The sequence below is a fragment of the Gopherus evgoodei genome, chromosome 4 (assembly GCF_007399415.2).
Source record: "Gopherus evgoodei ecotype Sinaloan lineage chromosome 4, rGopEvg1_v1.p, whole genome shotgun sequence".
NCBI classification, from domain to species: Eukaryota; Metazoa; Chordata; order Testudines; family Testudinidae; genus Gopherus; species Gopherus evgoodei.
The window spans coordinates 60,446,419-60,461,413 of NC_044325.1; the positions used below are offsets into that span (position 1 = coordinate 60,446,419).

The following is a 14,995-nucleotide window of genomic DNA, read 5'->3' on the forward strand; positions in this document are numbered from 1 at the left end:
ACTAGAATTGTTTTCTATTTTTTTTGGGGTGGGGGGTGTTAACATACATGTAATGCTAGCTTTGTGGAAATCCTCACAAAAGTTGAACTTATGGGCTTATTTATTTAATTGTTTGGTTGTTGTGCTGAAAAATTATTATGAAATGAGTTGTGCTGAAAAATCAATTATGAAATGAGTTAAAATAAACATTTTTTCTGAGGATAGAATGTAACCCATTGATTTGGTTACATCAAGGCATAAATTATGTAAAGGTGTACTTTTAGCTACATCTGTTAGCAAAGTGGCTAGTATAGGCTTTAATCAACGTTAGTGACTTTGGCTTTTGCCTTTGCACTATTGAGATTAAACTAATACTTTTTCTTTTAATTTTTTTTTAAACTAAAGGAAAAACTGGAATCTGTTCATAAACGGGACATAGAAGGTATGGGAGTCGCCGAAATAAAGTATGGTGATTCCATTTGTTTTGTCCAGCATGTAACCAGTGCATTGTGGCTGACTTATCAAGCACAGGATGCTAAAGCACCACGTTTAGGACCCTTGAAAAGAAAGGTAAGCATTTAAAAAAAAGAAAAGTATAAGCTAAAATCATAGAAATTAAAGATGTAAGAGATTGATTGGGTCATATTGCCTTTCATCCTGATAATGTTGAGGTGTTGAGTGCCTTAAAAACCCACATTGAACATAGTAGGAGTCTAATGGGGTGCATGCCATGACCCTGCAGTTCGGCCCTTCTCCCTCTCTTCTCAGAGACTCAGGAACACTTCAGGCTGGTGCAACACCATGCTCTTTATTTGTGATCAAGTCCCCTCCACCAGCTGTTGAGCTGTTTTTGCTCTTGTTGTTTGAAGTCTGATCCTGTTTCCTTTTATACAAAATGAACAAAACACACATAAAAGGGGAAAGAAACAAATATGAAAGATAGAACATGCAGCATCTATCTATGGTGCTTTCTTTTTGCATTGCATCCGACCTGCTGCTAGAGAAACACAGGCGCAGATTAGTACAAGATTTACTTAGTTCATAGATCAGGAAATCTGTTGGCATTTTAATATCAAGGAGCAGTTCTAGAAACTTCTTATAATGGTTGTAGAAACTATTCCCCTTTTATGATTCCATTTACTAGAAAGTGTGTAGTGAAGAGGTAGAGATCCAGATAATACTGATATCACTTAAAATACAGACTGAAATACTCAAATCTGAGCTGATGAAAAGAAAGGGCAATCCTTGTACTGAGGCATTCTCTTTAATTCCCCAAAATTGTAGAAGATCTCACTCTTGACCTTCCATTATAAGGGAGAGATGTGTTTAAGTGATTTCTTTAGTCTAAGGCACATGACCACCCCCTTTTTTTTTTTCAGAGTCCGTGTACATTTTGCTAAGAATAATGGAGTTAGAATTAACATAGTTTATCTACAGCATTTTCCCAAGTTATTGTTAGAGCTGTTATGGTAGATTGTACAATTGGAACACATTGTGCTAATAAGAAAATGAAAATGTTGTGTTAAGGACTAATGATATGGAACTGGTGCCAGAAGAATTAAGTAACCTCCATGTGTCATTCTTTTTGCAAGGTATTCAATATCTGAAAGCAAAATTATTTCAGTGGATACTAGCAATTGTTGAGTAAAATTATGATTTACAGCTAGTAGTGACTGATGCATTGTGATCATCCATCAGTGGTTATGTTTACAGGGGCATTAAATATATATTTAACACTCTCAAGGATCCTATATCCCTTTACAAACTCAACAAACTGATATTAATCATTTCAGCCATCCTTAAGATGAAAGGGGTATTCAGATTGTGTGACTGTAATTACTGAGGCTAAAATTTAGCTGGGACGGTAAATCATTCTACTCTGGCAAAAACTGCAATGGAATTGAATGACTCCAAATGAACCTGGGTTTTGTATCTTCTTCAAAAGTCAGCATGGCGTTCTCTCATCTTGTGTTATTACGGTGGGCGAATAGTTGGAGGGCAGAGCTACGACCCACTAAAACATCAGTACCACTTCTTGAAGCTCCTAAGTGTTTCTTTGAGGTCTTCCATCTAGAAAGGCCTGGACTGACCGTGATTAGTTTGGTGATCCATCAGGAACCCAGGTCAATGTAAGAATGGTTAGATGAATCAGAAGAAGTTTTTGGTACATGCTGATGCTTTTAAAACATCATTCCCCTTGATGGGTAGTATGTCTTAAAGATGTTAACCACTGTAACTGGTTTTCCTGTCAGTAGTTTTTCCATGCAGGAGTCCTGTAGACTGGTGATTCTTAAAATAGTAAATTAAGTCCTCCTTTTCCTGCAAGGTAGAGCTTAGAAAGGAAAGATTTTTGTTTTTACATTGAAATTTTGTTATGTTATCTTTAAAAAGAAGTTTAAAGAATCTCAAAGGTTTACTAATAATCTCTCTTACTCTTTTCTAAGTGATCTTGCTAAAAAAGACTGAGGAATTAATTATGCATTATTGTTATAGGCAAATTATCGGTATTAGAATTGCCTGGACAAAGTGGATTTCAGCTATTATACAAGCACTATATATAATTCAAAATTAGGTAGCAGATATTAGCACAATATTGAAGCAAGAGATGCAAAGTATTAAAATTACATTTGAAATATTATTTCTGCCAAATGCAATTTATTTGCCTAATTACAGGCTTTGTATTTTCAGTTGCACATTTTCCTCCAAACATGATTTTATTTTTACATTTCATAGGTTATATTACACCAAGAAGGACATATGGATGATGGTCTAACATTACAAAGGTGTCAACATGAAGAATCCCAGGCTGCTCGAATCATTCGCAATACTTCCAGTTTATTTAGCCAGTTCATAAGGTATATGGCACAGTGTTATCTGTAATGGGTTTCATGTACTTCCTTGCAAATATATTGAAATGTTTGAATTTAATTATTTTTAGATTTATAATTAGAGCTGGGACCTATCTTTGCCAGTAAGGCCTGTCTCTACAATCAGCCGAACTTGAGCAATGAACCCAAACACCATAGGGCACTAGTTCATATTTGGGTCCAATTCCAATTTTCACTTGGCCTTATGTTTACTGATAGCATGTCCCCATCATGTACTTTTTATTAATTTTGTAAATTTTCTCAAAAGGTATGTTTACCATCATCTGCCCTTAATAGGTTCTTTCCAGATGCAGCAGACTGTTTCCCACCAAGAAACAGAGCCCTAAGAGAATGGATGAGCTTTGCACTATGTCTGGAAAGTTTCAGGCTCTGTTGGATCAATGAGAATTGAATTCCAGAGTCAAGGCTTTTCCACAAAAAATGCTTTAACTCAGTCCCCAAAATGCTCATATTTTAGAGAATGTTAACAGAACCATCTTACTGATCTGAATTTGTCCCAGCTACATGTGGGGAAGAAGCGATTCTCTTAAGTAGCTGGGACTCAGACCATTTATGACTTTGTAGCTCAAAATCAACCCTTTGAATTCTATTCAGAAGTGAACTGCATCCCTTTACAAAGTTTGGAGAATAGGTGTTTTATGTTCCCAATGGTTAAAGTCCATTAAGTAGGTGGGGCCACATTCTGTATCCTAAAACATCAGACTGTTCTTTGAGTGCTTACTCATGTAGATTCCATTCTAGGTGTGTGCACGCCCACATGCACAGTCATCAGAGATTTTTGCATTAGGGGTATCTGTAGAGTTGGCTGTGACACCCTCTTGAGTGTCATGCTCATGTGCTGGTATATTAGGTGCTGCCGACCTTATGCCCTCCGAGTTCCTTCTTACTGCCTGTGACAGTTAGTCAAAGTGCCTCATCTTGAACCGCAAGAGTGTTAGCCGTTTTTGTTACCTCCTCTTTTGTATATAGTTCTTAGGTTCTGCCTCCTCTGTCCAGGTCCTAGGGGACTCTTATAGGAAAAAGGACAGAGACTAGGGATTTAAATGATGACACCCTTTGTCTTCCCAGTTATCTGCTCAGCCTGGCCCTTCCAATAACCAAGGAAGGCAGAAGCAGGCATTTTGAGGGCATGCTCAAGGATGGTCCTCCAGTAACATCCCAGGATCCACCTTCCTGCTCTTTTCTCAATTGCCTGTGCCCCTTCCGGTCAGCCTGGTTGTGACTGACCTCAGACCGTTGGGTGTGTGACATAATATCTTCGGGCTACACCCTGCAGTTCTTGGCCGACTCTCCCTCCACCCCACCTTCCCTGTCCCTCTTCAGGGACCCTTCTCACAAGCAGCTCATCATCCCAGAAGTAGATAACTTCCTCAGAATGGGGGCAATAGAGAACGTCCCTCTGGAGATGAGGGGGAAAGGATTCTACTGCTGTTTTTTTTTTCTAATTCTGAAAGTGAAAGGAGGCCTCGGACTTGTCTTGGATCTGACACGCCTCAACAAACACCTCAGAAAGTTGAAGTTCCACATGGTTTCCCTGGCCACCCTCAACTTGAAGGATGCATATTTCCATATTTCAGTTTTTCCAGAACACAATGATACCTCCTTTTGTGTTGGGTCAGTGTCATTTCCTATTCATGGCACTGCCGTTTGGTCTCTCGTCAGCCCCAAGGGTGTTCACAAAGTGCATAGTGCCAGTGGCCACTTACCTGCGGGGTTAAGGTGTTCAAATTTACCAGTACCTCAATGACTAGCTAATAAAGGTCTGGTCCGGGGATCATGTGTGGTGGCATCTCAATCTCAGCATGCAAGGTTGTTGGTCAAGTCACGATCGCTCCCTACACAGAGTGGTACGCTTGGCTTGCCAAACCTTCCTACCTCACATGAAGAACAGGATGGTCCAGGTCCTGATGGACAACATGGCGGCTGTTTTCTATATCAACAGGCAAGGCAGAGCCAGATTGTCAGCTTTGTGAAGACTTCTCCGTTCAGCGGGCCATCCACCTCATAGCCACACACCTCCCTGGGACTAGGAACACTTTGGCAGATCACCTCTGTAGGACCTTCTTATTTCGCCACAAATGGTCACTCCACAGAAATGGTCAGCATTATCCTCCAGGGGTGGAGGACTTCCTGGGTGGACCTATTTGTGTCCAGGCAGAATAGGAAATGCCATGTTTTCTGCTTGATTCTGGAGATTGACAAAGGCTCCCTTTTGGATGCTTTTCTTCTCCCTTTGGTTGTGGGTCCTTCTGTATACCTTCCCTCCAGTGCCGTTAATTCACAGAGTCCTCATGAAGATCAAGCAGGATGGGGCAAAGGTTATCCTCATAGTGCCAGCTTGGCCATGCCAGCACTGGATTGACATGCTGCTGGAGGACCTCTTGGTGGCTGCTCCGTTACAGCTACTGCTCCAGCCAGACCTGCTGTCCCAAAATCACAGTCTTCCACTTCCAAACCTGGTGACTCTGCACCTCGCAACTTGACTGCCTCATGGTTAAATGCGGAGGAGCAGGAGTGCTTGCCCAATGTCCAACAGGTCCTGTACAACAGTAGAACGCCCTCCACCAGAGTAACCTACCTGGTCAAATGGAAGCAGTTCACATATTGGACCTCAAATAAAGGTATTCAGCCTGAGCAGGCCTCTCTGCAGTTAATCCTAGACTACCTTCTGCATCTCAAAGTCCAAGGCCTGTCCCTTTCATCTATTAAGGTCCACTTGGCTGCTGTTTCAGCCTTCTATCCTCTGCGTCAGGACAGGTTGGTTTTCACTCAGGCGGTGATGGTCAGGCTCGTCAAAGGACTGGAATGTCTCTACCCTCAAGTCCGGCATCCTATCCCTCCGTGGGATCTGAATCTAGTGCTGTCGCAACTCATGGGTCCCTCTCCGAGCTCTAGCATCCTGCTCCCTCCTCCTCCTCTCCTGGAAAGTCGCGTTCTTGGTTGCAATAACATCTGCCCACAGGGTCTCTGAGATTATGGCACTTCCCTTGGAACTGCCCTATATGGTCTTCTACAAGGACAAAGTCCAGTTGCAGCCGCACCCGGTGTTCCTGCCCAAGGTGGTCAAACAATTTCATATGGGCCAGGACATATACTTACTTGTCTTTTCCCCAAAGTCACATGAATTGGAGGAGGAGCATAGGTTGTATTCTCTAGATGTTAAGAGGGCTCTAGTCTTCTACACTGAAAGGACTAAGCCATTCCACAAGTCAACACAATTGTTCATCACATTGTTCAATAGAATGAAAGGTTATCTAGTGTCTGCTCAAATAATTTCTTCTTGGATCACTGCCTGTATTTGCTGCTGCTACGATCAGGCAAAAGTTGCCCCCTCCAGCAATTGGAACTGCCCATTCAACCAGGGTGCACGCCTCTTTGGCAGCTTTCCTAGTCCAAGTGCTGATCCAGCATATCTGCAGGACAGCCATCAGGTCGTCCATCCACATGTTCATATCCCATTATGCATGTACCCAGCAGGCTTCGGATGATGCTGGCTTTGGTAGAGCAGTGTTGCAAGCCACAAGACCATGAACTCCGAGCCCACTCCAAGGATACTGCTTGTGAATCACCTAGAATGGAATCAACGTGAGCAAGCACTCTGAGAAAAAAATGGTTACCTACCTTTTCATAACTTGTTCTTTGAGAGGTGTTGCTCATGTCCATTCCATTGCCCACCCTCCTGCTCTTCTGTTGGAGTTGCTGGCAAGAAAGAACTAAGATGGCGTAGGGCCGGCAGCACCTAATATACCAGTACACGAGCATGGCGCTCAAGAGGGCATCACAGCTGACCCTACAGATACCACTAAGGCAAAAATCTCTGATGACTCTGCATGTAGGCATGCACACACCTAGAATAGAATGAACATGAGCAAAACTTGAAGAACAACAGTTACAAAAAGGTAGGTAACCATTTTTTCTTCAAGTGTCTGCTATGCACAGATCATTTCAGCCTGGATATCTCAAGTATGTGTTGATAATTTTATTTATGTCTCCTTCAGAGAAAAGCATGTGTAGCAATTTAACCAACAGGAAATTGGTGGTGGTGGTGTGTGTGGGGGAAATAAGCACATCAGGCTGATCCTGATATTAGCTGTGAATTGAGGAATGGACAGGGATCCACATTCATCCCAAAACTGTGCAAGTAACTAACAAAACCTAATGTATTGCTATCAAAGTAATAATGTTAACACCATCATCTCTGACATGGTGTCAAGATGCTTCTCCTACCCAGCCAGCATCCCTCCATTTTAGGATTGAGTCTCATCGGTGTTCTGATCTTGTCTAGACACCAGGACAAGACAACTGCCCTCTGGGTAGATGAGTCATCACTACCATTTGATTCTCTCTGAGAGAAAGAACGAAACCACTAAAGTTTTGCCCTAATCTAACCTTGTCATGACATTAGAAAAGTCTACAAAACCTTGTGGCTTCAGTGGTTGATGACAGTTTTAAGAAAGCACCAACTGAGGAGATTGTGTTGTCTGTGCACCATAACTGTATTGAAAACCCATGTGAAAGCACTCAAGGAAATTGGAGATCTTCACATAACACCAGAATGTTCCTATCACAACCTTCTCCATAACTTTCTTCATGAAGGGTTGTTTTAAAAAAAGGGGCAGTAGTTGGCCTAACTGCTGTACCACACATGTGAGAGAAGGTAATATTTTCCTTTCCCAAAGAGATATTAATCTCAGGCAACATTAGAACAAAATTCCCTTCTGCTAGATTTTACCAGTCATGAAGACCAAGCATCTAAATTTGTAGGTTGCAGACAGGGTCTCCACCTTACCAAAAATAAATAAATAAACAAAAATCTTGGACCTCAATGAACAAAACTGGCAAATTCAGCCAGAGTAGATGTCAGATTTGTCACATTCTCCATTTTTGCTATCTCAGAAGTAACTATTTAAGCTGGTATTTAATCAACTGTAGCTACAAAGTAGATACTTTTCTCAATGAAAAACGTTTAACTTACCTTTACATTATTCATGCAAATGAATACTTAGCCCAAGTTTTTCAGCTGTCTGAGATCAGGTTTTAAAAAAAAGTATATATTGCCAAAAAAGATCTGATCAACTATGGTGTCACTAGCTGGTTTATTATGGTCTACAGTATTGTTTAGAATAATTGCTGTCAGTTATCAAGTTAGATTAGTATTATAAGACTTTAGTTGCCCAATAAAGGTTGAAACTTTAAATGGAATAATTCTGAACTGTCTATTCCAATCATAGTTTGGAGTTCAGATACAGAAGCAGAGCATGTGCATAGATGAAGTTACCCTTTTGGAAGATAGAAATTACTATAATGTTTTCAGCTATGCCATATATCTAAATATTTTTAAAATCAGGAGGCATATTTTTGGTATGTTGCATAGTGAATTCAGTATGCAACTTCTGCTTTTTCTCTTGTTCTTTTTCCCTCTTTTGAGTAAATTGATTGTTGTATTACCAGCCTTCGAGAATAAAATGCTTTAATAAGCAGTAACATGTATATCTTAAAGGAACTGAAAATACAGTCTTCCTTTTGCTGATCTACTTCTGTCTCTCATGTGTTCTGTCGAGGTGATTTCTAGGGTGAAAGGGAAATTCAGACTCTGTCTGCATTAATTCCTAATGACTATGGGGAAATGTGTAAGAATAGAGTGAAATTAAGAATCTTGGTATGCTATTTTGAAGAATCTGGAGGTAGCATAGAGAAGTAATGCAAAGATGGAAATTGACAATACAAACATTCCTAGAGATGGTCTTAAAGCTTTTACCTTTGGCTCTATATCCGGATCTGAACTTCTCTCAGCTTGGGGCATGTTAAGTTAGTGGATTTTTATTCAGGCCCATCTCTAACAATAACCAAAGCACATTTGAAAGAGCATACTTCATTTATTTGGAACAGCGTATTTCCTTTGCTCCTGGTTCAGTATATTCAGTTTTACAAGGGAACTGTACGGCAAAAGGAGGGGAAAAACCATAGTAATAGAGCTGGAAAATATCAATCTCTCTGACCTAAACAACATTACTGAAAATATTGCTGTCTCTTTCTCCTCTCCTCTTTTTCTAAGAGATGTTGTAAAAATAGCCACAGCTGCTTTACGATGTGTATAGTAGGTCTGGTCAACAATTTTCTATCAAAACTGTTTGATAGAAAATTGAGGATTTTTCCTTTTAACTGAACGTTGTCTTGGAGAGTCTGTGTGTTTTTCTGTCAGTTTTGATGAAAAAGAAATGGTTTGCATTTTCATTAAAATTTCCTGTGAAGAGGAATTTTCTTTCCAATCAGCTCTACTGTGGAAGTACTATGTTTTATCGTTGTATTTGCCTGATTGTAAGTGAAACAATCATCTCCTTGGAAAATGTGATGATGACTCAAATTTGAGTGAGGAGAGACTGAGTGGCAGTGTTTTTTACTTCTCTTTCCTTCTTCTTGCCTCCAGCCCCCGCATATAACATTGCATATAACTTGATCCCTTCTTCACACTCTTCTAAAGATATGTTTCTTTAATTTTTTTGCAAAAATACGAAACTGTATGGCAATATGCAGCTATCCTTGTACCACTATTGATCTATTTGTTACATCCCAGTTTAATGGGAGCAATCTAGTAAAGAATCCATTACAAAATTAATAAATAGCAGTTTTCTTTATATTGTTGCTTTCCCACTTATCTTATTTACTCACTTTGTCTGTTCTCTTTTTCATTTTTTTTCTTCTCCTTTGTGTTACACATATGTAGGAACTAACATTCATAGATTTTAAGGCCGGAAAAGATAATTGTGATAATTTACTCTCACTTCCTGTATACCACAGGCCATAGGACTTCCCTGAATATCATGATCCAGCTTCAGCAGGCTTGTTTGTTCACTGAATAAATAGTTGTATGAGTTACTGACAAATCAGGTTAATTGCTGCCTAATGTTACACTTGGGGCACATGTAGCAAGTATTTTATTTCTAGCCATTCCTGGTCATATGTATAAAGGGAACTGCTTTAGATATCAAAAGGCTAATAGGTTGCTATATTAATATTGTACTTAAATTGTATAACAAGGTTAATACTGTCAATTTCTCTTTCTCAATTATTAGTGGAAACAGAACAGCAGCACCCATCGCCCTGCCGATTGAGGAGGTACTTGAGACCCTCCAAGACCTGATTACTTACTTCCAGCCTCCAGAAGAAGAACTGGAACATGAAGATAAGCAAAACAAACTTCGCTCACTCAAAAACAGACAAAATTTATTCAAAGAAGAGGTGAGGGGGGGATTATTAGATTGCGTCAGCATATCCTATAACTAGCATTAATAGGAAAGCAAAATGTTAGTCTTCCAGAGGCATGAACACTGGGATTTGTATACATGTATTTGTTGTGGGTATATGTAGTAAATTGTAAAATCATATGCTACATTGCTGTTAGCATGCACCTTTGACTGCCTCACCTGGTCGTTGTTTACTAATAGATGTCCAATTGTATTTAGTCTAATATTTTACTCTTCTGAGCATCTTCAAACAAGTGTCATTATTAACGAAATCATACTGACACAAAAAAGTGACTTATTCTCTCTCCCCACCCTCTCAATTACACTAGAGGCCCAAGATGGCGTATGTTAAGTCTTGGACCAATAATGAGTTTAAGGTCTGATAGCTTGCCAACCCCCAAGGGTTAGAAACATGAGCTTTATACTGCAGAGGAATCCCAATTTTACAAAAGGGGATACATTACTTAATTCTAGCTATATTAGGCCCATCTTTAAAAAGGGAAGGAGGAGGATCCGGGGAACTACAGACCAGTCAGCCTCACCTCAGTCCCTGGAAAAATCATGGAGCAAGTCCTCAAGGAATCAATTCTGAAGCACTAAGAGAAGAGGGAAGTGGTGAATCCATGCTGACTGTTCCTGATCAAGGGCAAGTCATGCCAGACTAACCTAATTGCATTCTCTGACGAGATAATTGGCTCTGTGTATGAGGGGAAAGCAGTGAACATTTTATTCCTTGACTTTAGCAAAGATTTTGATACAGTCTCCTACAAAAGTCCTGTGGCACCTTATAGACCAACAGATGTATTGGAGCATAAGCTTTTGTGGGACTCTTTTGTTGCTTTTTACAGATCCAGACTAACATGGCTACCCCCTGATACTAGTCTCCCACTGTATTCTTGCCAGCAAGTTAAAGAAGTATGGGCTGGATGAATGGACTATAAAGTGGATAGATAGCTGGCTAGATCATCCGTCTCAACGGGTAGTGATCAATGGCTTCATGTCTAGTTGGCAGCTGGTATCAAGCGGAGTGTCCCAAGGGTCGCTCCTGGGGCTGGTTTTGTTCAATATCTTCATTAATGATCTAGAGGATGGTGTGGACTGCACCGTCAGCATGATTTATAGGGAAAGGCTGAGGGAACTTGGATTGTTTAGTCTGCAGAAGAGAAGAATGAGGGGGAATTTCAACTACCTGAAAAGGGGTTCCAAAGAGGATGGATCTAGATGAGGGATTGGCAACGTTTGGCATGTGGGTTTACGGGGTAAGCACCCTGGCAGGCCAGTCTAGTCTGTCTACCTGCCACATCCGCAGGTTCGGCCGATTGCGGCTCCCGCTTGCGGTGGTTTGCCACTCCAGGCCAATGGTAGCAGTGGGAAGTGGCAGCCAGCACATCCCTCGGCCTGTGCCAGTTCCCGCAGCCCCCATTGGCCTAGGATGGTGAACCACAGCCAGTGGGAGCCTGTTCTAGACTGTTCTCAGTGGTACTAGATGACAAAACAAGGAGTAATGGTCTCAAGTTGCAATGGACTCTCCTTCCTTAGAGGTTTTTAAGGTCATGCTTGACAAAGCTCTGGCTGGGATGATTTAGTTGGGGATTGGTCCTACTTTGAGCAGAGGTTGAACTAAATGACCTCCTGAGGTTCCTTCCAACCCTGATATTCTATGATTATTATAAAGTAATGAAAATGAGTTACAACTACAAGGGACATAAAAGGCAATAAAAAGAGGCTCTTTAATACTTTATAAGCAAGAGAAAAATGAAAGAAAGTATAGATTCTGTACTTAATGGGGAAAGAGAGCAAAAAACAGATGAGACGGAGAAGGCTGACGTGTTTAATCTTTTTATTGCTTCAGTCTTCATTAAAAAGATTAATTATGACCAGATGCTTAACACAGTTAATATTAACAAGAGGGAAGGACCTCATGACAAAATAAGGAATGGACAGGTTAAACGATATTTGGATAAGTTAGATATATTCATATAGACGGGATCTGATGAAATTCACCCAAGTTACTAGCGGAAGCAGTATCTTAACTTTCAGTGATTAATTTCAAGAACTCATGGAGGACAGGTGAGGTCCTTAATGATGGGAGAAGAGGAAACAGAGTACCAATCTTCAAAACAGGGGGAAAGGAGGAAGTAGGGCGTAGTGGTGCTGGAACAATTTTTATAGTGAAGGTATTGAAGGCAGAAACCATGTATTTGGGTTGTTATTACTACTTTAAGTTCGGGGGTAAGGCCGCAACCTCAGCACCTCTGGTTCCAGCATCTATGTTAGGGTGTTATTGACCAGTCAGCCTAACTTCCATTTTCAGAAACATATCTGAATAAATTATTAAACGATCAATTTATTCAAAGCTAAAGGATTAAAAGCTGGTAAGTAATAGCCAACATGGATTTGTCAAGAACAAATCATGCTAAACCAACCTAATTTCCTCCTTTGACAAGGTAACCGGTCTAGTGGGAAAGGGGGAAGCAGTAAATGTGATATATTTTGACTTTTCTGTAAAGCTTTTGACACATTCCGTTCCCCCCCCAGATTAACCCCGGGGTCCGACCCCCTGCAGTCTCGGGAGAGTCTCTCCTGCCCAGCACACTCTGCAGAGGTTCCCCCTCCAGCTGCACCACCCGGCCCCACCCGTGGGGTTCCATCCCCCCCACTCTGGGCTCCAGACTCCTGCGCCGCGCCAGGGTCCCCCATCCAGACAGTGCGGCCTACGCCCTTGCCCTGTGGGCCTGGCCGCGGGGAGCCCCTTGCCTGGACTCCCCAGTGCAGGGCACCAGACCCACATCGCCCACCTTCCATCCTGCACTGCTGCCTGTCCCCGGCCTGCTCCAGGTGCTCGGTGCGCTCCACGTGGGGCTCACCAGCCAGGCAGCCTTAAAGGTACAGGGGCCCTTTTGCCTCCCGCCGCATTAGCAAGGGACAGGGAGCGCTTGGCCTCCTAGCCCTGAGTCGCCACAGGAGGTGGCTGCGGCGATGTTGGGGCCACGCTGAGTGTGGAGCGCGATGGCCGAGGAGCCGACCCCCTCGCTTCTCCAGCCACGCCTGCCGCACCTCCGCCCATGGCTCCTCCGGCCGTGCTGCTGCCAGCGCTGGCCCAGCAGGCGCCGCTTTTTGAAAATGTGCTGAGGGGAAGTGGCTGTTTCACCTGCACCCTGCTAGCTATGCTACTGACTTGAATTAGTTTATTTCATATATAAAAAAGGAAAGTTCTGCTTCTAGAGCAGTTTCTTTGGGAGTCGGATTCTATTAACAGAAAATGTTAAGAAGGCCTTTGTAAGATTGTCGTGCTCTTTATTCCTTAATGTGTACAGCATTCAGATTAAACTCTAATGGGCAAACCAACAAACAAAAAAAGCTGAATTATCCTCAAAAGAGATATTTACAGAAGAATACATGTTCAAAAAACTCTAATTTCAAGCACAATAGTTCTCTATTTGTTTAAAACAATATTGGCTTTTAAGCATGTGGCTCAGAAATTGTGTTAAAATGTAAAGGAATATTTTTTGGCATATGCAAATATTTTCCTCCATATTATGTCCTTTTTTAGGGAATGCTGGCACTAGTTTTGAACTGCATTGATCGCTTAAACGTCTACAACAGTGCAGCTCATTTTGCGGGAGTTGCAAGGGAGGAAAGTGGAACAGCATGGAAGGAAATTCTGAATCTCCTTTACAAATTGCTAGGTAAGTTCTCAAGCAGTCCATTGTACTGTAAGAACTTTTTTCCCATCCCTTGAAAAAAGACTTTTATGTTGGATATATGCTGCCATGTGAACTACATTATTTGTTTTACCTGCATTCTGCCGTTTATTTCATGTTATAGCAGTTTCGGGTGATGACCCAGCACATGTTCATTTTAAGAACACTTTCACAGCAGATTTGACAAAACGCAAAGAAGGTACCAATGTGAGATTTTTAAAAATAGCTAATGCACTCAACCCAAGATTTTAAGAATCTGAAGTGCTGTCCAAAATCTGAGAGGGACCAGATGTGGAGCATGCTTTCAGAAGTCTTAAAAGAGCAACACTCAGTTGCAGAAACTACAGAACCCAAACCACCAAGAAAGAAAATCAACCTTCTGCTGGTGGCATCTGACTCGGATAATGAAAATGAACATGCGTCGGTCGGCACTGCTTTGGATTGTTGTCAAGTAGAAACTATCATCAGCATGGACACATGTCCTCTAGAATGATGGTTGAAGCATGAAGGGACGTATGAATCGTTAGAGCATCTGTCGTGTAAATTTCTTTCTACGCCGGCTAGCCTGAAGAGAAAAGAGTACATCGGAAGCAAGCAGCTCCCAACCAAGATACATACGTTTGCAGCAACTGCCAAAGATCATGCAAATCTTGGATCAGACTATTCAGTCACATGGGACATTGCAAATCATCTACATTATTGGATGAAATTCCCACCATCTTGCACAGATGAAAGGATGCCAGCACAATCCCTTTTATAAGAGTTTGTTAACTAGTGAGCAAGCTAATATTCTGGAGAGAGAGAGATCTGACTTGTTGGCAAATGGGTGGTTTAGTTCTGGAAGCATGGACAGACTCTGTGGTCTGTTTGCTAAAGGTTGGTTTAAACCATAAGGTTTGGAATCAGAAACACACTTCCTCAAAGTGCAATGGTTTTTAGATCCTGGATATTGGTAAAGGCCCATCTTTATCTTACATATGAGAATATTCTCTCTTATTTTCCTGAAGAAAAAAAAAGTTCACTCTTATATGGACACCATAAACACATTTTATAAATAAACCACACAAGCACTGAGTGTTGCATCACAAGTTTTTCTATTTTTCTAGGTGTGGTGTTTAGTTTTTTCTAGGGCTGTCAAGCAAATAAAAAAATTGTGATTAATTGCACCATTAATCACACT

At 41.3% G+C, this 14,995-nt stretch overlaps 1 protein-coding gene across 1 annotated transcript in view; it reads left to right on the forward strand.

Annotated features, from left to right (window-relative positions):
* Positions 1–14,995, forward strand: part of RYR3 (ryanodine receptor 3) — a 607,531-nt gene that overhangs the window by 167,260 nt on the left and 425,276 nt on the right. Inside the window, 4 exon segments of the mRNA XM_030559417.1 lie at positions 385–549; positions 2,713–2,834; positions 9,941–10,106; positions 13,665–13,800. Of these exon segments, the coding sequence (XP_030415277.1) occupies positions 385–549; positions 2,713–2,834; positions 9,941–10,106; positions 13,665–13,800 (589 nt within the window).